General features: G+C 35.6%; 1 protein-coding gene across 1 annotated transcript; it reads right to left on the reverse strand.

The window, feature by feature from the left end:
- Positions 1-1,153: 1,153 nt before the first annotated feature.
- On the reverse strand, positions 1,154-18,614 carry GTA2 (global transcription factor group A2). Its single transcript, XM_088944972.1, has 22 exons — positions 17,870-18,614; positions 16,068-16,306; positions 15,836-15,982; positions 15,580-15,738; positions 15,398-15,481; positions 9,835-9,905; positions 9,362-9,719; positions 9,083-9,238; positions 8,889-8,986; positions 8,741-8,789; positions 8,501-8,653; positions 8,269-8,412; positions 8,059-8,152; positions 7,751-7,909; positions 7,616-7,664; positions 7,441-7,535; positions 6,920-6,998; positions 5,744-5,798; positions 5,515-5,632; positions 5,282-5,425; positions 1,617-1,717; positions 1,154-1,452 (listed from the first exon to the last, which is right to left on the reverse strand). Exons 1-22 carry the CDS (start codon positions 18,183-18,185, stop codon positions 1,207-1,209), a joined length of 3,114 nt encoding a protein of 1,037 aa, XP_088801098.1. The 5' UTR covers positions 18,186-18,614; the 3' UTR covers positions 1,154-1,206.
- Positions 18,615-22,518: the final 3,904 nt, after the last annotated feature.

Here is a 22,518-nt window from a genome sequence, read left to right on the forward strand (position 1 = left end):
ATTTAAATTCAATATTATGTAACAAAAATAAAAAATCAAATTTCAAACCTATGTTTTATAAAATACGACATGCGAATATGAGAGAAAGAATCCAACCACACATCCATAACATCTCCCCATAAATTTAATACAAGTATGGATAACATTCTTGGGGTGCATTTGGATGCCATGCTCCCAACATGTTTGTATGATTTCTGCTTTGAGGATATCCGGGTTCATTTCATAAGCCATGCTTTTAACTTGTTTGCAGGATTTTTGCATTTCATAAAGCAAATGAATATTGGACCACATCTAACGGTAATAGTAGGATCCGATCACTATGACATGCACGCATTGATGCATAATAAGCTAAAACGCACCACCAAAAAAATCTTTTAAAAACCCATCTAAACAACGAATATTTAGACCTTTTTTTTACCGGCCAGAAGGATTATTTGAGATTATTTACACTAACTTTAATCAATTAATTGGACAAAAAGCGGCAGCAGCAACAACAAAGGTGTACACTCTTACCAAAAAAATAACATGATAGACAATGAAAGCTTCAAATATTCATATATTTCAAAATAAGCAAATACTAATATGTGAAACATTATGATATGAGAATGAAATATGACCACGCATCCCCTAATATTCACATTTCAAAATATATAAAAACTGTATGGAATACCACCAAAGTGGCTGGATTGCATCACTTTAGGAAAATTTATGCTTTATTCCCCTCACAAATTTCCGTTAGCTTTCCAAATTTAGTCTCAAACCCCAACCAATGCTAAATACCCTTTACCAACCTATGCTAAATGGCCCTTATATTGTGTTAGACTGGAGTATTGTACACACATCACTGTTCCTAAAAGGGGCTTTTTTAGATTCCTCTACCTCACATTTCACCATTTAATCAATTTATCCAGTGAGACGGTACAATAAGTCGCTCGAAAAAGCCACTCTGGCCGTTATCAAACGGCCCCCAAGACAAGCCAGATGCATCGATCTGTAATTCTGTAGCTTCCACTAACGGAAAAAAGTAGTCTAAATTTTTATATGAAAGCACTCAGATCTGGTTGTGGAGTCTCTGCGTTAATCAGCCCACAAGACGAGATATAACGAGCAAATAACTGGGCAATTCAGAGAGAGAGAGAGAGGGAGGGAGGGATGCTCAAAATCAATAGATACATTAACATTTCATTCAAACAACATTATTGAATATTATACTTGTGCTAATTTAGCTAGAATGACCATGTCCAAAATCTTAACATCAAGTGTATCATCTACTTTAACGATGCCATCTGTTCCATCAATACCAATCAGCTTCCCGGTGGCACCACGATGCGCCCCACTCATAATCTTGATCTTGTCTGATTTCCTTGGTATCACTATCTCCATTTCATTCTGAGAAACTGTAATCGTCTCCCCATTGCCGGTTGATCCAAGAGCAACCTTACAAGACCCGTCCTGGACAAACGAATATTAGTATGACGCAGTGAATAGATAAACAAACGAAAAACATGGTCCCACAATCAACCCAACCGCAAAGGGAATGCAAAAAGTACAAATCATTCACTAAGGAACATCTCACACTGCATCATGCATTCATAATAAGTTGTGGTCATACATACCGGAAGCACCTCTCGAACGACCCCGACACCAGATTCCTCCCCGGACTTCCTTACATTTACTAATATATCTGGTATAAACCAAGGCCCTTCACTTTCACCACCTGCCATATTATGAAATGTGAGGCAGGGAATTTCTTATAAACCAAACTAGGATATATAAAAGAAACAATTGAAGTCTCAAAGCTTTGCTTCCGTGTAACGGTGTAAGAGCCAGAAAGGCAGATACAGTATCAACACATTTTCTACCTACAACCGCTGAAAAATAATTGATGGAATTAAGTTGATACTTTTTCTAGCATGTTTAATTGTTAATTTTGTTGGGTGCTCCAGCTATAACTACAATTTGCATGATAATACTTTACAGATATCATTCCACACACTTTTTCAAATAGGCATGAGGCTAGGCACTCCACAACACCAAGGCAAGAGGCATCAATCAAAGGAAAGAAGAAAAACCACCCAAGAATATACCTTTTTAATAAATAAATAAATAATTAAAAATAAAACAAATAAGAAACCTTCCAAAATACAAAAAAAAAAGGAAATTCATTTGTGCAATTTCTAATAATAAAACAATCAAGTGTAAAGCAAAACATGGTACAATCGCTTGCAGACATCACTTATCAGTACTATCAATCGCATGGCAACTCAAAAAGAAGTAACAAAACGGATACTTGGTAGTAAATTCATGATTTCACGGTACAATTGAAAAATGTCTGGTGTTATGCTTGAAGAATTTAACAGAAATCAAAGCAATTAACAGAATTTTCTCAAAGTAATTGGAGAAAGCATGTATATATCCTTTCAATTTTAGGTAGAACATAAATTATAATTTAAAAGTGTTAATTTTCCATTTATATGACTTGTACCTAAATGATTAGAGCAACAAAGAACTGCAATTATAATCAAACCATAAATCATGTATTTTTCCCAATTTCATAAATAAGGCTTTAACTTAATAGCTTTTTTCAATAAAATTTGAAGTTTGACCTTGACTGTGACTATTGAAATGAAGAAGAAAAGGCAAAGCTGCCGTTTTTCACATAAACACAGAAAAATGCAGGAGTGAACAAAGGAATATGGAAGTGATTTCTTTTCAAATAGAGATACTGAGGAAGAGGGAAATCCCCCTTTTTACTGTAAAAATAATGAAAGATGATCTCATGACTCCTGTGTAGATAGTAAGAGAGAAGACAATCAGTCCTTTTTGCAGTCTAAAGTTTTCAACACTGCAAAAGATCAAAATGAGTTGATTGTACTTCTCTTTTTCCGCTTCATCCTCACCTCTCCTTTAACAATCCCTAGCTAACAACCCCCCCCCCCACCATTTTGCAAAAGAATATGAGATCTTTTGTTTTGCTATTTTTCATATGATAATATGGAACCCATAGCAGGTAAAATGGCAGCTCACTTTCACTTCACATTATTCATGGGAAAATCTATGATACCAGAAAGATATGGAGTTGTACACTCCATGGAGCACAATATAATTTGCATTAGCATAAAATAGGCTTAAGGCTCAGTTTGGAAGGAGTACAAATACAAATATGTAGAGTGGAAAACCTTGTATTTTGTATGTATTTGCACTGTACATAGTTGTATTTGTACTTCTTCCAAACTGAGCCTAAGTTGCAAAACTTTCACATGCCTCCATAAAGAAGGCATATGCATCAAGGAGTCCAACACTTCATTAAGTGTCTCAGTGCATTTTCCCAGTAACTCATGTTGAGGTGCGTCTCCAGGCTTATTACACCACGGTCACCACCACCTGTGCTTTTAAAGCACTGGTTGCACCCTGGAAGATTCGGCAACCAGTTCAGTTTTATACTCTCTACTAGCTTTTCTACTTTTACATTCTTTTTTCTTTTGATAATAAGAGATTAGATTTCATTAGAAAAGAAACACCAAACTGCCCCCCCCCCTCCAAAAAAAAAAAGGCAGTAGGTCAAGAAGTACAATCTAGAGAACTGCAACTGCACAGGAAAACACAAAAAAAATGGAGCAGCTTTTAGTTACAGCCCAACCCAGAGAAACCCCAAACAAGATAATCATAGGAACCCAGATGAATGAGATATTCAGGGATGAATAGCCAACCGTACCAGTGCTCCTCCAACACCTGAGGCCCCTTGACTCCCAAGACAGTAGCCATCAAAGTTCAATTTCTGCTTTTTACATTCTAATTATACTTTTAAGCAACTTGTGAGCAAAATTTTGAAATACCCTACCTAAGTACCATACCAAATTTCAGATCAACTTACACAGAAGAGAAAGCCTCAGCTCTCAAGTCCACTCACACTTTGGATTGGAATGGTCTAGTAAGGAGTTTGAAGGCAATCCTTTCTTCTCTTAGGTACTCAATTGGCTAGGGTCAAGTCCTTACCAATTGTTGAGTGGATAACAAGGATGCAAACCGTGTGGTTTGATGGCAGCAGCCATATTAGTAATCCTCGGTCACGCAGAAATGGGAGAACCTCAGATTAGATAGAAAGCATTATTTAGACTGTTGCCTCTAACATAGAAAAGCTTATAGGCCTCCTTATGGAGCCTCTAAAGCCAAAAGACTAAGAATCTCAATCGTAGTAATGGAGGAAGATCTAGCCAATGTCATATTGAAGTATAGAATAGAAGATAGATACCATTGGAGATTAGCATATTATCCCAGTGAAGTTGCGGGAATATTTTCTTTGATTCATGTTCAGTTAAGAAGTAATCCAAGAGAACTCAACTCTATAGTCATTGTCAAGAAATATCAGGCGCAGGGAGGGTATATTTATAAAGAAAAATCTCTATACCTTTGTAAGTTTGTTGAGAGGGTGGGCTGAATAGCCAATACTCTTTTTTTAACTGACTGTACACCCTAGCATGCACTGTGTTAGAATCAGTAAAGAGACGGTGCAGTCTGTAGGGATGGAAATTGGGCCACAAATGAAAAAGGGCCAAGCAGAGCCAGATTCCACATGCCTCAAACCTGAAGTGTCAGCACAACAAACTGCCCCCCCCCCCAAAGTAGGTATAATCTGGAAAGCTACATCAGGATGATTAGGGTGTCAGAATTTGTTATCTAAAGACTTGATTAATACTTACACTATTTGTCCTTCAAATAAAATAGTAGTTTTTTCTTAAAATTATATGAGTAATTGCATCTCTTCAGATATCGCCTTTTCCTGGATAATTACTTAGTTGTAAATTGAATCAGATTCCGATCTTTATTTTCAAATGTGAGTAAGAAAATCACTTGACAGTTCCAAATCTGATCCTCCCCTTCATTTTTCATCAAACAGAAAAGTACACATTCATTACATCATTTCTACAGAAAATCAAACAATAAATAATTTAATTTCAATTTTTAACTAGCATTTGAAGTCAGGCCACCACTGTGATATGAATGTTTCTTAAAATTGTCTTCTAAAATAAAGTAGATAGTATACTAAGATTTTTCCATCCATTCACCAAGTCTTGTTTCTCATTTTTATATGTCAGTAAAGCTTCCAGTATGTAATATTAAATAAATTCAATTAACAAACAAAGTACCTATGCACATCCTGTATTTTTCTTTCTTTATATGTCAGTGAAAAGTGATCTACTTTGCTAATAAAAAGAAACTCAAGTAAATGCCACCTATTCCTTCATGTTAGAAGCAACAAATGCAACAGTAAGAATTAGACCTATCGTGGGTGACATGACATCAAGGCCACCACTTCCAGGGGTCATTGGCTGTCCACCAGGAGTACCAGGCAGATACGATGCAGAACTTGGTGTCATAGGCTGCCCACCAGGAGTTGTTGGCAAATAAGGACTCGGAGCACTTGCTGAAACGGAAAACATGAATTAATAGGGTTACAATAGCATTAAAAGAATTTCTTGAAAGAAATTTTTGTGCAACTTTCTATTAAACTACCATAGGCTGGGCTGTTTTCCCTTGGAGTTCCAGCTTCACTATAATTTCCAGCAGGGGTGTTTGCCCAACCTGAACCAGGAGTAGGGGCTTCATAAGGCCGGGAAGGAGGACTTCCGGGCTGAACACAAAGAAGTTCACAGAAATTAATATATGAAATCCAATATATTAAATGTTCCAAAACAACCAATGCAAACATATTTGGACCAACTGCTGAAGTGAGATTACTGACCTGATACTGTGGACTGGTGCCCCAGGAGGAAGGGTTTGCATCATCCCAATTATCTCTGATTAAAAAATACAGAAGACAATTATTAGTTAAGCACGGATTACCATTATCAAATTTCAAGAAACATCGCTTATGTTAGAAACAAACAACAGTATATTAGGGAAACAAGAAACAAGAGACATATGGAATACGTAAATACATTAAGTGCCACTAAATATAATACATTAGCAATGTAAAAAACAAACCATATTTATCATACAATGGTTTATTTCCGCTTATTCTCATCTCCAATTAAAAGTACAAAAACATTTATATTAATAATGATGGATAAGTAAAAATGAAATGGAGTAAATATAATACATTAGCATTGTAAAAAACAAACCATATTTATCATGCAATGGTTTATTTCCGCTTATTCTCATCTCCAATTAAAAGTACAAAAACATTTATATTAATAATGATGGTTAAGTAAAAATGAAATGGAGTAAAAGAATCACAAAGTATAAAGAAAAGGACAGAAGGATATCACAACTTTACACTCCATGATCTAAATTTTAACTATTCTGCATATACATTTCCAGTGCATACCAACACTTTATCTGGAAAAGCCATTCTTGGGAAACCCATGGAAATTAGGTGCAATCATGGTGTTTAAGGATAAAAAGATCAAATAGTTGTCATATTTTCAGGGACAATTGGTATTGGGATTCATTGAGGGCAGAAGTCATGGCTGTAGTGGAAGGTGTGAGAGAGCAATAGATATGAATATGCAGAAACCAATCACAGAAGGGGATTCAAAACTATAGGATGATTTATGAATTATGAAGCAGCTCCATGGAAGTATAGAAATGATTATTTAAGATAATTTTAGATAATTCCTTTGTTTCCCTTTAATACTATTTACATACAATAGCCAGAAAGCAAAAGTAAACGTTTATGCCATATCTAAGTGCATATGTGAAATAAAGGGCTTCAACATGGAGTCATGGAGATCAACTAGGAACCTATTAATCTCTGGAATCAATTTGAAGTCTACAGGTTACTTCATTAACCTTAGATACCTTAATTCATTAAGGATTAGATACATATCCAATAACATATTATCTTCAGTCATATCCACTAACATTATTTTTCAATTAAAAAAGAAAGTGTGAACCTTTTAATAGTCAGAATACAGACCTTGGTGGACTCATTGGTGCATAGGGGTTCCAAGCACGATCCCTCATAGGAGTCCTCATACCATCATGAATAGGTGTTGCTGGGAAAAAAAAACATGCAACAGTACAAAGTAATAAATAGATGCCAGACAATATATTACAACAGTTGAAAGAGAACAAGGAAGAAACTAGAGCCCTGTTTGGCATGTCTTTCTGTGTGGGCTGTCAGTTGTTTAGAAGCCCAGCAGCCCAGGCTTTGGTCTTTTCCCGCTTGGTTGGAAAAAGATCTAACCACCAAAAGATGACACCCCGAAAAGATGTGCAAAGCCCATTTTGGGCTATTTTCGGGAAGCTCCAAATGGAGTTTTTCGACTTTTTCTCATTGCATCTTCACGTGGAGAGATGCACGGGTAGACGCCTTAACCAAAGTCTTCAGGCTGCTAAGATTTTAATGCAAAAGCTCACAGTCTTCTGGCTGTCAGGTCTGCCAGAAGATCTTTCAAAAAAGACTTGCCAAACGGCACCTAGGTAAATAAGAAATACCTCCTGGATCTCTCATAGGAGTCATATATGGATGCATTGGTGTCCGTGAAGGATGCATTGGTGTCTCACTTCCCATACCATATCTAGGTGTGTCACTGGTAAAATGGAAACAGTTAGAAAGTAGAAATATGAAATATCAGTTCCATCTAAACAAAAGCCATAAATAATTATGTACCGGTATGGAGTTGCAACTGCCACATTATCAGAGATCTGATTGCGGTTAACTGCACATATACCAACCATATTCATGGAAAACATGATAATAATATACATCATAATATCATATAACTTGTGATGAAACAGTACTTGCCTGTGACAACCTTCATTTGGGACTCTAATTCAACCCGGACAGATTGACCATTAACGTCTACAACACGCCCACGGTATCCCTTAAAGGGACCAAGGCGAATTTTTATGGTGCTACCAACTAAAGAATCATGTCCTCTTCCACCTCTATGTCTTCCACCAGCTGCACATGGTTTGAAGGCATCAATAACAAAGCTTTTTTGAAATGGATATATAAAATAACAACAGATTTTTATGCCAACAAAAAATCATAAACTAAATAATCCAGAAAACAAATTTAGGTACAAAATAAGCAAGGTCTCAGCAACATACAGTCCATTGGGGGTCCTCTGGGCGGTCTTCTCGGTGACTGGGTGATATGGGGTGAAGCTCTCAGATTAGGAAACCTTGAGGCCAGGGAATCTCCCTACAGAAGTATTCATGTAAAGATTAGCTAAATGAACCAGAAGGATAAGAAAAAATACACATGAATGAAGGTGAGGGAACTGGAAAATACATAACAAGGGAACCAAAAGATCTTACATTTCTATCACTGTTGGCACGTGATCCACCTACAAGTACACAAGACTGAGCCTTAGCACAAATGTACCCAGCATGCTCGAGGTGATGTCTGTCATAGATGAACAATATTCCTCTATATATGTGTTCAACAGGACCTTGCTTTCCCTAATAATGAAGATAAAAAGAGTTATTAATTGGCAATGTAGCAAGTAGATATAATAAGGTAAATATGATTGGAAATAGTGGATCTCACTTTGCATGGGCCCTCAAGAATCTTTACAACATCTTTTACAGAAACTGTATTCTTAGATTGATCTTGGGCATTGACCCTCCTCTCAATCTTGCTTTTTATCTCCCTTAATTTAACAAGCACAACTTCAGGTCTATCAGGAACTCCCTTGAGCACCTGGTCAAGATAAAACATATTGAGTATGCATTGAGATTTAAAAGGATGACTCAACCCAATTATATGACCTAATTTTCCCCCACTAACCTGGAAAGCTTCACTTTCTACACGTATAATTACACCAAAACTCATATTACTGCATCAAATCCAATAAACAAAGAAGGAAACAATGATCAAATAAAACCACATGAAAAGTAATAAGTATAGCATATCAAAAGAAATATCAAAAGCTTACTCAAGCAGCACAAGATCATGTAACTCGTAGTCTCCAATCTTGGTAACACCAGAAGTTACTTCAGAACTTTCCACCACATTGTCTGCAAATACACGAATCTGAAAGCAAGAGAGAGACAGAGGACAGAAATATGACCATTTAAGAAACTAACTTCAAGACTTGGAACTTGCTATTAGAAAGCATGCATTACTTACATCTTCTTTTGTAGTGTCAGACACAATGATGAGCACATGGCCCTCAACCTTAACAACCATACCAGTTGCACCCTCCTGAGCACCAGAAACAACTTTCACATGATCCCCAGGTTTGAAGTACTTACAAAGTTCTTTTTCATTCACCGCTAGAGTTGCCTGAAGAATGTGAACCATCAGAATCTTTATATAAAATTTACTTATAAATAACATTTCTTCTGTGCATCTATAGACATATTATATGGATATCAAATGTGAATAGAAAATTCAACCAGCATTTACCGGTAAGCCCTTCATTTTTGGTCTAATATGGACATTCTCTTCCTCTACTTTCTCAACCCAACCCATCAAATTCTTGAGGTCTCCCTTGACAACAATAACTGCATCTCCTTTCATAAAATGGCCTTTCTTCCTGTTAGCAAATAAGGTAGACAAACTAGCTATATCACCGGCTCCATCTTCTCCAGGCTTCCGGAATTTCTCAAGCTCATCAAAAGTTGGTTGTATGTTTTGAGCACTAATTGATTTCATTGATACTGTTTTATATAAAAAGCCATCTTTGAACATCATGCCACCAATATTCTCAAAGTAATCACCAGTAATTGGATCTCGTCTTCGCTCAACCCGGATATGCATCTCCCTGAACAAAGAATAAGAGACAAATAAGGCCAGAAAGAATTAAAACTCTGTAGTACTGTGTACATAAAAACTAAATGGTATTGCACTGCATTAAGGGACATAAGAAACAAAGTTACCTTGCTTCATCTATGTTCATGAAACGTGGAGGGGGTACAAATGCCTTCTTCTTCACAACTTCCCTACCTTCCTACAGCAGCAAGAAAGCAATACTTCCAGATGACCAAACACATCTTCGAAAATTTGAATTTTTTATAGTAAAAGAGAAATTTTATTAAGGAAAAAGCAAAAGGTTCAACCACAGATGACAAGGCATTACAATCAGAACTAATCTAACTGACCAACTCCACATTTCAAACAGAACCTTCTCAAAATAAAGCGCACATAAAAAATAAGGAAAAAAGAAAAACCTAATAGTAGGAATAAACAACAGCCATAACTTCCTTCCCTTATCCACAATCTGACCAAACAAACCTCCCACTTCCAAAAACTGAATTCAATGGAGATATAAACACCAACAAAACGGGATCTGCTACATGAATCCTGTTTTGCCATTATGTTCTGTTTAGTGATACACCCACTGTTAAATTATGAGACTATGAATAATAAATATAAACAATAATTCAGGATCATGTTCAAAGTAAAATTAAAGTTAACAAATTGAGATGAATATCAAACAAAACCAAACTAGCAATTGATTTTTTTTTGATAAATAAATGAACTTTTAATTTGGAAAAATTAGCACATACAAGTAGCCCTTGGAGAGGCGCAAGCTGCAATCTCTCCACTAAAGAAGAAAACAAAAGTAATAAGTTACAATTGTGCCCAATACAAAACTTCCCTAGCTGCCCCTCACTTGGCTAGACAGTCCGCCATAGCATTTGCTGATCTCCCCACCCATTGTTTTCTTAGGTCCATGTTTCTTGTCAGCACCTCAAACTAGCAATTGATTATAATATGCAGAGAAAGTATACCTTTTATTTGCAAGGAAAAACAAGCCTGTTATTTCAAACTCATCTTCTAGCCCACTATTGGGTAGGGAACTGATCACCTTCTTGTCCCAAAAACTAGATCAACCACTAATTTATCTAGATCAAAGATAACACTAGGTTTCTCCTTGGGAGAAAGCACTCATGTAACTTGTTTTCTTTATATCAGCAATAAAAGATAATTTATTAATTTTAAAGAGAGAAATTAGTACATAATGACAAAAAGACAGCCAACCCAAACAAGAAACAATTACAAAGAATCCCAAAACAGTTGCTGTCTTGTGATCCCTTGTTTAGCAAGACTTTCAGTCATCCCATTGGCAGTTCTTTTAACCCACTTGATTTCTGCATTTTCCACTTCCCTAAAGGCTTGCCTGAAAGTTCCAAGGAACATGACTGCTACATCTTGCTCAACAAAATAACTATTTTAGAATCCCCTTCCACCAATCATCAGTTGAAACCTCAGTTGTTTTGCTAATCTAAGTCCTTGCAGCAATGCACAAAATTATGCTTTCAGAGAGTTTCCAACCCCATTAGGTCCTGAATACAAGGCCATAACTCTGCCTTCTGAAATTATGAAGATACCTCCTATTCCTGCCAACCCCGGATTGCCTTGCCCAAAGAAATTCCATCGAAATTCAGCATAAGCCCAGTACCTTCTAACTGCTTCCAATTCATTATAATTCTGTCATTTTCTCCAGATGACAAATCCACCTATGGCCAGACTCTTAAATATTTTATTCACTAAGAAGCCCTGAAAGCTTTCCACCAGTTTTACCCAATGCGCCACCTTGATCATTATGCTGTCAATTATCTCTTCCAATGATCCAATTTTTTCATTGAAGATTCTCCCATTTCTCTTTTCACAGATGACCCAAATTACTGCTGCCTTTACTGGCCTTCAAATTATTCTCCCTCTTATCGGATGGGGTTGAGTCTCTCGACCCCTTCAGCTCAGACTCTAGTTTGGTGAATTTGTCTCAGAAGATAAAGAAAAATGGGGATTGGGATGCAAATACGAGGAAATTTGTCAATAGCACCTTCGTTGAAGAAGTGGAGAAGGAAGGATGTTTGACTTCGAAAAAATTGTTGAGAAGAATACTGAGGTGAGCAAAAGTCTTGGTCTGTTCTTGGGTGCTGAGTCATTTGCTAGAAAAGCCATCAAGGAGTTCGAAAGGAGGGAAGAGAGTTTGAAAAAAAATGAGTGTAGTAGGGGAAGGAGGAGACGCATGGAATGAGGATGTTGATGGGCAGGAGGAAATGTCCGGAGGGGGGGTGGATCATGAAGTCTTTTCCTGTCTTCTCAGATGGGTTTCAAGATTGGAAGAGGTGATAAGCTGAGATTCTGGAAGGAATCACGGATACATGGTGCTTGCATAGCTGAGGTTTTCCCCCCTTCTCCTTCGGTGTGCTGCTAACCCAGATGTTTCAGTTGCTGACTAATATGATTTGGCTGAGAATTTAGTGTCCTGGAGCCCTCAATTTAGATAAAATCTTTTTGACTGGAAATTGGGTGAGATGTTGGAGCTGTTACAGCTCTTAGGCAAGTTATTCCTAAAAATCTTGAGGATGAATGGAAATGGAAGTGGAGTGGAGATGGCTATTATTCAGTTAAATCCTTGGCATCTAAGCTTAGCAAGGCCAACATTACCGGTTTCCCTAGCAAACAGGTCTGGAACCCAACCAGTCCTCCTAAGTCAAATTTTCTGGCCTGAGTTTTGGTGCTGAATAAGTGCCTTTTGAAAGCCGATCTGTATAGGAGAGGGATGCAGCTCCTGGGATTTGAAGTTTGGTCTTTATGGGCTCCTGCCAGAGACAGTTGATCATCTAAGCATTTGTTGCTCTATCTCTTCTAAGGTTTGGGAGCATTTTCTCAAAGCAGCTGGAGTTTGGTTGGTCATGCCAGGTTCTGTCAAAGAGTTATTATATTGCTAGAAGCTGCCTGGTCTGAAGATGAAAGGAAAGCTGGTTTGGAAAACCATTCCCGCGGCTGTTCTAGTGATCTTGTCTGAAATATATAATTGAATCTTCTGCAACAAAGTGAAAAGTACAGATGATCAAATCCAGCTTGCTGAGAGCAAACTGATCTCTTGGTTATCTGTAATCACTGAGTTTAAGCATCAAAATGTGTTCCAGTTACTTTACTCTCAATCTGTTGGAATTTGTAAGCTGGGTTTTTTTCCCAGTTAAGTCTGCCGGGATGTTGTTGTAATCTACTTTACTCATTCATCAATAAAATTTTTACCTTCCCTTTACAAAAAAAAAATATATTAAATAGTATTAGTTTAGGAAACCAAACTTATTCTAAACTAAATGTTTAAAAAAAAAACTATTGGCTTAAATTAAAATACATAAACAGAACATATAAAATATATTCAAAGTGAGAATGTAAAAATAAAATAAAACATGACATACAAAACATTATCAAACATGACATGTGAAACTTTCAAGAAATGTGCCTTAGACTTGGGAGGGGACCAAGGAATGGACCGTGCGCCTAGGTGCACCTTTTATGCTAATATGGTTATAACCCCTATTTATGCTATTATGGTTCATTCATTTTTTATATGATAAATTTTTCAAAAGATAGGAATTATAATTACAATTACAATGTACAGGTTAAGAATTTAAGATTCTAACATGGTTTGTTTGGTTGGGGGGGTCCAAAGGCCTAGGCGAGGCACATGCCTTGAAATGTGCCTCGCCTGTGCGCCTAAGTGTGTCTTTTAACTCACCGAGGAAGACCTATCAAAAAGGAGAATCAAATCAGAATTCTACGAATCACTTCTTTGACTAGTACACTTATTGACTAATATTTCTATTTCATGTGCCTCGACTGTGTGCCTAGGAACGCCTTTTAAATCACTGAGGAAGGAAGCCTATCAAAAAGGGGGAATCAAATCAAAATTCTAAGCATCACTTTTTTGCCTAGTACAATTGGTTGTTACCATGGTTTAAAACGTACACATATTTCCTAACATTTCCATCATTTCTGTAGGTACAGAAAATATCATTGAAAAATAAATATTCCCCAATGAAAACTATTGGCACTATGAGTAAAAGAGATAGTATTATAACATAAGTTGGTAACAATATTATAGATATGTGTAGTAGCAGTAATTGTTATATTATTGCCTGCCTAAAGAGCATTATTACAACGTTGAGCTAGCTCAAAAGTCTTTACAAGCATTAAGGGTGTCACTGATAAAAGCTGAAGATGCTTAACTGAAAAGCTTACCACTTTGCCTTTTAGTGATTAGTGAATAAGATCTTAAGAAGGTTGTGGGCTCCAAAATGGCCAAAACTGAAGTTGGGTAGACCACTATATCTTCGAAAATTTTATTATTTAATTATTTTAACAACTAAAAGACAAAGCAATAAGTTAAATTTTAGTCTTTGTTTGTGTAATAGATTATTTGTTTGATCTATTAGAATCATTTGCACTTTCTATGAGTTCAACTTTTCGTTCAACTCATTCTATCATGTAGTTTTCACTCTTAAAATTTACAGGAGTACAGGACAACTTTGCAACATATAAATTATCAATTAACCCTACTTTCTTAGCATTTTTTGATGGTTTGAAACAAGATAATAATTTGAAAGGGTATACCCATGATTCTTTTATCATTTCATAAAATACCATTCTATCTTCTCACATATTTCACAATGTTTCCACAATGTGTATGATTATTACAATATTTCCATACAACATTTCCAGCATTTTCAACGTATTCCCACGGACGCCAAGTGGGAATAATTTAAACGGGTTTCGATGAATGATATTTCCACTGGCACCAACATTTTAAACCTTGGTTACAGCAAACAGAGAAAGCCATTCATTGTTTCTCTTCCTAAAAAGCATAGTTTTCAAGGCACCAAGGCGAGGCTAGGCAACAGGGGGGCGCCTTGTCGTCTAGTCGCCTAGAAGTAAAAACATGTATCCTAGGGTAGTTCCCTAGGTTCCATAATCATATTTCCTTAATAAATATCCATAATTTTCATAAGAAAAGTATAAACTTCATGTTGAAGTACAGAAAATCAACATTCATGAGAAGAAAAGGAAGAAAAAAAAGAAAATTCAAAAAATATAGGAACTGAACCCCTATTTCTGCTATAGGAAAAGAAGAAAAGAAAAAGTGGAAGAAGAAGAAGAAATTAGATATAAACACACAAAATTAGCAAAGAAAAAGAAGAAAATGTGTTGATTGGACAACATTTTATGTTCTTCCTTATTTATTGATTCAGGTTTTGAAGCCTTTGAGGGTTCAATACAGCATTTAGCAATGTTTGTACTGGTTAAACCCTAACAAATAAGAAAATAATAAAAAGAAATTAGTATATAAAGACACAAAATGAATAATTTAGTTTAAAAACGTCTATTACTCTATTTTATAATAATAACCTCAAAAATTTAAGAATACAAAAGTTTTTTATAACACGCTATAGAAAAATGTTTGGCAATTAGGCGAGGCGAGCCTCCAAGGGCGCCTTGTCACCTAGGCATCACCTTGACAACTATGCTAAAAGTTGCCATATGTGTTCAAAACTTCTAAGCTAATGGATTATAGTGCTAAAAGCACCCAAGTCATGTCTTTTACCGAAACCAAGACAAAAGGAAAGCAATATAAGAGGAACAAAAATGAGGAATTCAATAAACTTTGATTAATGAGAACAAGCTTAAAATGGAATATACCAATTTATTAGCAATGGCCTGTAAATCTATTCTTGGGACTAGCTTCACTGTAACCCTCTGCCGTACATTATCCACATCTACGACCTATGCAGAAGAAGTAATTTAAGTTAGGAAATTAGAAAGAAAAAGTTGCATGTAAGTCCAACTGTATGATAAAATGTGTCAAAGTTGAAATACAATACCTTTGCAAGATCTCCTTTATAAGTCCCGATCTTCATCCGGACCCATGTATCTCTAGAAAGATCAATTGCTTTGCTTTCGACTGAAAGAACATCAGTCATTTCCTTAATTGGAACAAGCATTACTTTTGCAGAATATATATTACGCATACCCTTGCAAGCCTGAAGCAGAGAAATAAATAAGTAGCTGAGAAACAAGTTCTTGAATCTTGAACAATCATTTCTGAATTCAGACATGCATGTAGTGGTTATTCTATACCTCTCGGACATGGGCTTCTTTGTCTGCTTCAATATATATGTAGTTCTTTAGATGATCAAGTGCAATTGCTGACCTAATCTGCAACTCAGATCCTTTATCAATGAACTTCTGCATTAAGCAAACAGCAACCTCCCGCTCACGACCAATCTGATATAAACAAGAAAATGTCATTAGAAGAAGTATTTCTCATTAAAATACAGCATCAAGAACACATTATGGGAAACCAACATACCGCGCATTTAACCATCCACAATTTGGGATCCTTAACTGATGGCAAAAGAGCTTGTTGTTCAACATCTGTCGTCTCTTCATCATATTCTGTGTGGCTTGATCTTGCATATCGTTCCTGAATTCTTCTTTCAAGAGCTTCAAAATCCTCTTGGTCATCTTCTCGTGGTAGTAAAGGGCGCCGACGCATCCTTCTTCCCTCCTCTTCATCTTGTAACTCAGCACCAGTTTCAACTATAAAGTCTGCATGTCAAGTTCATAATCCATCAGCAACGCATGAAAAATGCAGGTTAGGGGCCAACCTGCAAGTGAGATAATTATAACCAATAGTGATAGCAACCAATTATAATCAATGGTGATAGCCACCATTCAAACCAAAATTATAAATGAAAAGGCACAAATCAAACAAAATTTTATATGCCATGGTATTTGCAATAAGCACAAACCAATCCTCAAGAACCAATCACCATAGCTCAAGTTCTGAATGTATAGAAGAAAAGATGGGAAAAGGAAATATGGTGGACAAAGAAAAGCTACAAGAATCCCATTCTTACATTATGATGAAGAAGTTAAGTTATTTGTGAAGTACCTAGCGCAAGGAATAAAAATTTCAAATTGGCAAATTATCTTGGTAAACACTGCCGACTTCAAATTAAGACACACAATGCAGTTTCTTTTAACTTCCCATCAAACCAATAACCTAAAATAAAAACCAAAGCACCAAGAAAAGATGACTGGAAAATAAAATTTTCATCACAACATTTTAAAAACTCAATTTAAACTCCAAAACTTCCATAGTCAAGTTTGCTATTTATTTCACTGATATACAAGTTAGAACTTAGATGCCCACTACTGTAATAGAATCAACTAACTAAGAAATTGAGTAACTATGTAGTATCAGATCCCAAAGAAAGTTAACCACTTTCTACCTTATCAGTATAAACTCTATTTGAAGTATTCTATATGAAGTTCTGAGCCAATGGGACACCAAAAGAATTGACTACTAAGCCATGTGAAGTAGGAAACTATCAAGTTTTAAAAGAAATGAATTGATTAAATTTCTCTAAAAGGGGAGCTCATCCAAATGAAGGAAGATAATTTGGTTTTTCTTTTCTTTTTTCCAATAAAACGTTAGATATACTTTTTGATCAAAAAATATTAGATATACTCATTAGGAAAACCACACTTTATGTAAATAAAACACTTTCTAATCCTGGATCTAACAAGAGATCTGGCTAGTCCGAGGCTTTGAGATTCTATAAGCATGCAGTTAAGAATTGCCAAGAGAATTCCCTTTTTTGTGTCACGCTGAACCAGAAATGCAAGTTCGCTCTCTAAAATTTAGCAAGAATAAAATCGGATTCTCTCAAATGAAATTAATGGAAAGATGAAGGATCCTCTAACACAAATAAAATGCAAGTGTATAAATGTGGATAGACTCAACTAACGTGAATATCTTGGGGGAAAAAAGAAATTAACAGAGTTTCAAGCCTAGTTGAATTCAGTTACACATCTAAAGTGCACCAAGTCCTAACCTTCTTAGCCCTAAAACCAACGAATTCACGAAAAAAATGATAGTATAACCTTCAGTTTTGTCAAATTGATAAATGCAATAGAAACCACAACAAAAGAAAAAGTAAAATAACAAATTCAATTTACAAATCGAACCCAAGTCAAATCAGAAAAGCTTATAAACGGTGCAACAAATTCATCATACCATCTTCACCTTCTTTAACAAATTCAGTTGCAAACAGAACTCAAGTCGAACCAGAAAAGTTTATAAACGATGCAACAAATTCAACATACCATCTTCGCCTTCTTCCTCCTCCTCTTCCTCGTCACTATCGACTGCAGCTTCAAGCTCGAAGAACTCAGAGCCAGTCCGTCTCCTTTGCTTGTGGCTACGATGACCACCATCGAAGTCATCCTCTTCGTCATCCTCATCCTCCTCTTCGTCGTCTTCCTCGGTTACATCGTCAATAAACTCGGATCGTCGGCGCTTTTTGCTAGAACCACCACGACCTCCTCCATCGTCGTAATCTTCCTCATCTTCTAGTTCTTCTTCGTCTTCCTGCTCGTCCTCTGGGTCTAGTTCATCGTCATCATCACGCCTGCGAGGCATGGTTGCAGAGAGCTTTTCTAGGACTTCTAACCTCTAGGCCTAATCTCAAGCTTGGTTCCGCTATGTTTATCCGCAGTTTCGCCAAAACCAACCGGAAAAGAACAAATTCGAAGAGGAAGCTCAGCGAGGAGATTAGGGTGTTTAGGGTTTTCTCAATTGAGAAACCCAAGAAATTTATAGACTACGAGAGATGCACAAAGAACAGAGCTTTTCAATAACCAAGAAAACTAATCTGAAATTTTTCTGCAGATTCGAACACTTGAACCCTAATTTGGATCAGTTTCATCTCCCGTCAAAAGGAGAAGGAAGAAGGTGGAGAGAGAAAGGGTAGGTGTTTAAACGTAGGGCTGAAGAGGATCGGTCTTTCCAGAGGGCCGAGTTTAGCCCAAGCTTAACCCGTCAGCTAAAATTAGCCCAAGCCCAAATATTATTAATGGGCTGAATTATAAGGATTATCTCAGCCAACAATTAACTGTTAAAGCCCATAAACAAACCTACTCTTGAGTCTTGACAGAAGGTGATGTTATAAGTTCTAGTTCTACTAATTAAGGAGTTAGATCTGCTCACAACAAAAGTTGTACCAACATGACTCACCATGATCTTTGTCCGCAAATGAGTTCGTCTTCTACCAATCAAACTCTTCCCATATCTACCCACAAAACATTATAAGCGTGCAATGGAGTATCTCCATTTCATTCATGGAAGGTGTTCTCAATACACAGTCGCAGTGTTCAGTTGGAACGAGAACCGGAATGAACACAGATCATGTATTGGTACCTTTTCTTTTTTTTTTTTTTGGTAAGCAGATACAGCCTCCTAGAGTTAACAAATCATCTTATATTTTGCCTTCAAATTGATTCATATGATCATATCTAGCATTGCTCTTAAAACCTTTATGCTTAGTTTGGAAAGAGTATAAATACAAATAAATATAGTACAAATGCATATAAAATAATACGAAATATAAAGTTTTGCACTCTACATATTTACATTTGTACTCTTTCCAAACTGAGCCTTAGAAACCATTCAAAATCCCTTGAGAACCCATTACAAATCTCCATACAAAGGCATTAATGGATTAAGAAAAGCTTCAGATTGGAAATGTACAATTCAACCCTTTAAGGGTATCCTCAACATTTTACAAAATAAATATTAGAGAATACCATATGTAAAAGAAACCATTATTGTTAGGTTAAACATAAGTTTTTCATTAAAAGATTAAAAATTTTCTGATTTCTTTTTGTAAATTTTTATTAAGTTCGAATCTTAAGGGTATTTCTAAAATTTTATAAGTTAAATAATATTTTTCTACCATTCAATCGATTTTTCATGATTTCAACTAATGTGAGGGCATGTACATGCAAATTTGGGTAAATATATGTTAACAATATGCTATCAAATATAGTTTTTATCACATGCACCAAAAAGGTAAGTATCCACTTTATAATAGTACTAGTCAGGACCCGTGTGATGCACGGGCTTTATTTATAAGCAAAATTGAAGATGGGGTTTTATGACATTTCCAATTAAGTGGTGCCCATATAAGTTCAATTCAAGTATGATCTTTTGGGTTATTTCTAGTTTATCCAATCACAATCTAAGTTGGCTTTAGTGAGAGTGGCAAATTTCCGATTCTCTAGATAAATTTATATTTTTTTATTGGATTATTATTATTGTATTATTTATATGTAATTATAAAAGCGCATCATCTTATAAACAATTATATAAACCACCATTGTGCTTTGACCCTAACAAAGGCCTCTCTTAAGTTTTGAGAAAGAAGTGCAAATACCTCATTTCGCTTGGCTTTTCAGTAACAAATACATTGAAGTTACGAGGAGTGGATGGTAAAAACCACTTATTTCTATTAAATTAATAAAAATATTTTTATCAATAAAAATAATTAATATTTTTTATTTTATTTATGTAACTTATTAAATTATTTTATTATGGTTAATTAATTTTTAATATTTTTAAATGGATTGTAATTTTAAATGGAAGTAGATTATTTAATGCAATAATATGTCATTGAATATCTCGATTTCAATATAATTAATATTTACTAATAATTACTATACAAATATATCTAATACATACATATATATATATATATATATATATATATATATATATATATATATTATAGTTAAAATGAAATGGACATAGATATAGATAAGGTTAATGAATTTTATGCAATTTAATGAGTTATTGAAGGAGAGAATTAATGGAACAATTAATAAGGAGAGATTATTAAAAGAGTTAATGGGGGAGAGAGAGAGAGAAAGATAATGGTGAATGCTAAAAATCTTGAAGATGAATGGTTACTTGAGTTATTTTGTTCAATTTTAAATTTAAAAAATGCAAAAAAAAAAAAACCGAACAAAAGTATAAGTGCCTTTGAAAAGAAACTAGGGGAAAAAAGATAAATGCCTTTAAGAATAAAACAAAAAACAAGGAAGTGATAGATTGGCACATTCCATTTTAATATATAGAGGTAGAATATATACATAGATGTTTGATCAATATCAATAAATCCAAATTCAGGTGTAGCATTCTCAAACCAACAAGTGGAGCTTTGGGAAGGGATGAAAGGGCAAAAAGTATGGTTCGAATAAACCAATTGACCTACCAATCCATGGGAAAGGGATTCGCGCCATTAAACATTAACAGTCCATTTGGTTGCTAAGAAGGGATGGGGTGAGAAGGGAAATTTTATTTTCTCATTTTGACATTCTGGTGTTTGATTGCTGAGAAAGGAAATTACTGTACATCATCTTCATTCGAACTCAAACCAGTGGCATGGACGAGGTGAGTTTCAATCTCCCCTCATCTCTCTCTTTTTTTTCCTCCTATCCCTCTTTCTTATTTTTTCCATCTTCTTCTTCATCTTTTTCTTTGCTTGCCACTGCTACTTGAACTAGCAACTGGCGTGAATGCGAAGAAGATAACAAATCCCATGAACAAGCATGATTGGAAAAGCAAGTTGAAAGAGAAAAAGCTTGCTATGACATGAATACTCTTTTACTAAAACCCTCACAAGGCTCAGCTATTGTTTGGCAGAGGGTTTCACTCCGGCATGGACCGTTGTGACCAGAAAAATTTTGCTGCATGTGAAAAATGAGAAAGAAATGCGAGAGGAAATATGAAGAAAAGAGGGTCTGGAAAAGAAACCGGAGGAGGCCGCTGCACATGTGGTTTCCTTTCTCACTGGTGCGACCCCGCGTTCCAAGTTATGGGAAACGGCGTCACTCTATTTCTCAATCCGTCTCACAAAATAAATGAATGAAAATGAAAATATAAGAAAAATATTCCCATTTTCTCTTCTCAGTCGCACCAATCAAATAGGCTATAAACATAGCCAATTAACCTACCAAACCATGGGGACAAGATTAGAATCGTCAAACATTAAACACAAGATAAAGTATAAATCTATAATACATGCACTCTATAGTGTCAATACCTATTTTGGTTTCTCTATAAACTATAAAATTAAATCAATGTATTTTAATAACATCACATCGTTACACATATCATCATATATGTCCTTAAATAAATGACTTCAAACAAAAAGGCATTTCACTTAAAAAACATGACTAGCTCCTATCAAGAAAAAAAAAAAGGATAATTAGATAAAAAAGTTGTCTCGTATCTTTTAGGAGTGTTTTATAACATCTATAAGCACGTAACGACTTACTACTTTGTCATTTAGTGGATAAAATAATTAAAGTATAGAATATTTGAGATTGATCAACAAATTTTAACTTGTATTAATAAAGAGCTCACAACCTATTTATTAATATATTTGCTAAAAAATAAAGCAATAAAACATTCAATTAAACCATCTTAGTTGTTATTAAATGGCCCCTTAGCAGCCCAATTGCTTACTCAATATGTTGTTAAGCATGATACCTCAATGACCTCATCTCTTATTCCAGATGATACATTTGATATGCATGAAATGTGCATTGGGTGTTTCAAGATACGAAATACCATTTGATATTCCAGATGATACATTTGATATGCATGAAATGTGCATTGGGTGTTTCAAGATACGAAATACCATTTGATATTCCAGATGATACATTTGATATGCATGAAATGTGCATTGGGTGTTTCAAGATACGAAATACCATTTGATGTAGAGTGATTTGGCCCAACCTTGTAGTACGGGGATACGTGGACATGACTTGGCATAAGTGATAATTTAGCGTGACAACTTGGCCACCACTCGGTGCAGTAAGCTCGCTGAGGCCCGGCCAAATGATTTGGCGGGTGTGACAACTCGTTGAGAAGCAAGGCCCAGCTCGCCCCAAACCTAAGGGTGGAGCACCTC

Source organism: Nelumbo lutea, chromosome 5 (assembly GCF_056320005.1).
Source record: "Nelumbo lutea isolate HS-2025 chromosome 5, American lotus-T2T, whole genome shotgun sequence".
Classification (NCBI taxonomy): Eukaryota; Viridiplantae; Streptophyta; class Magnoliopsida; order Proteales; family Nelumbonaceae; genus Nelumbo; species Nelumbo lutea.

What these genes read in the sequence shown, in the direction of transcription:
- GTA2 (XM_088944972.1), bottom strand. Translation starts at nt 18,185, where the DNA reads ATGCCTCGCAGGCGTGATGATGACGATGAACTAGACCCAGAGGACGAG. An exon ending in ATAAAGGAGATCTTGCAAAG is followed by an intron (nt 15,482 to 15,579) that starts GTATTGTATTTC and finishes TCTTCTGCATAG; the next exon opens with GTCGTAGATGTGGATAATGT. An exon ending in ATGAACATAGATGAAGCAAG is followed by an intron (nt 9,720 to 9,834) that starts GTAACTTTGTTT and finishes TTCTTTGTTCAG; the next exon opens with GGAGATGCATATCCGGGTTG.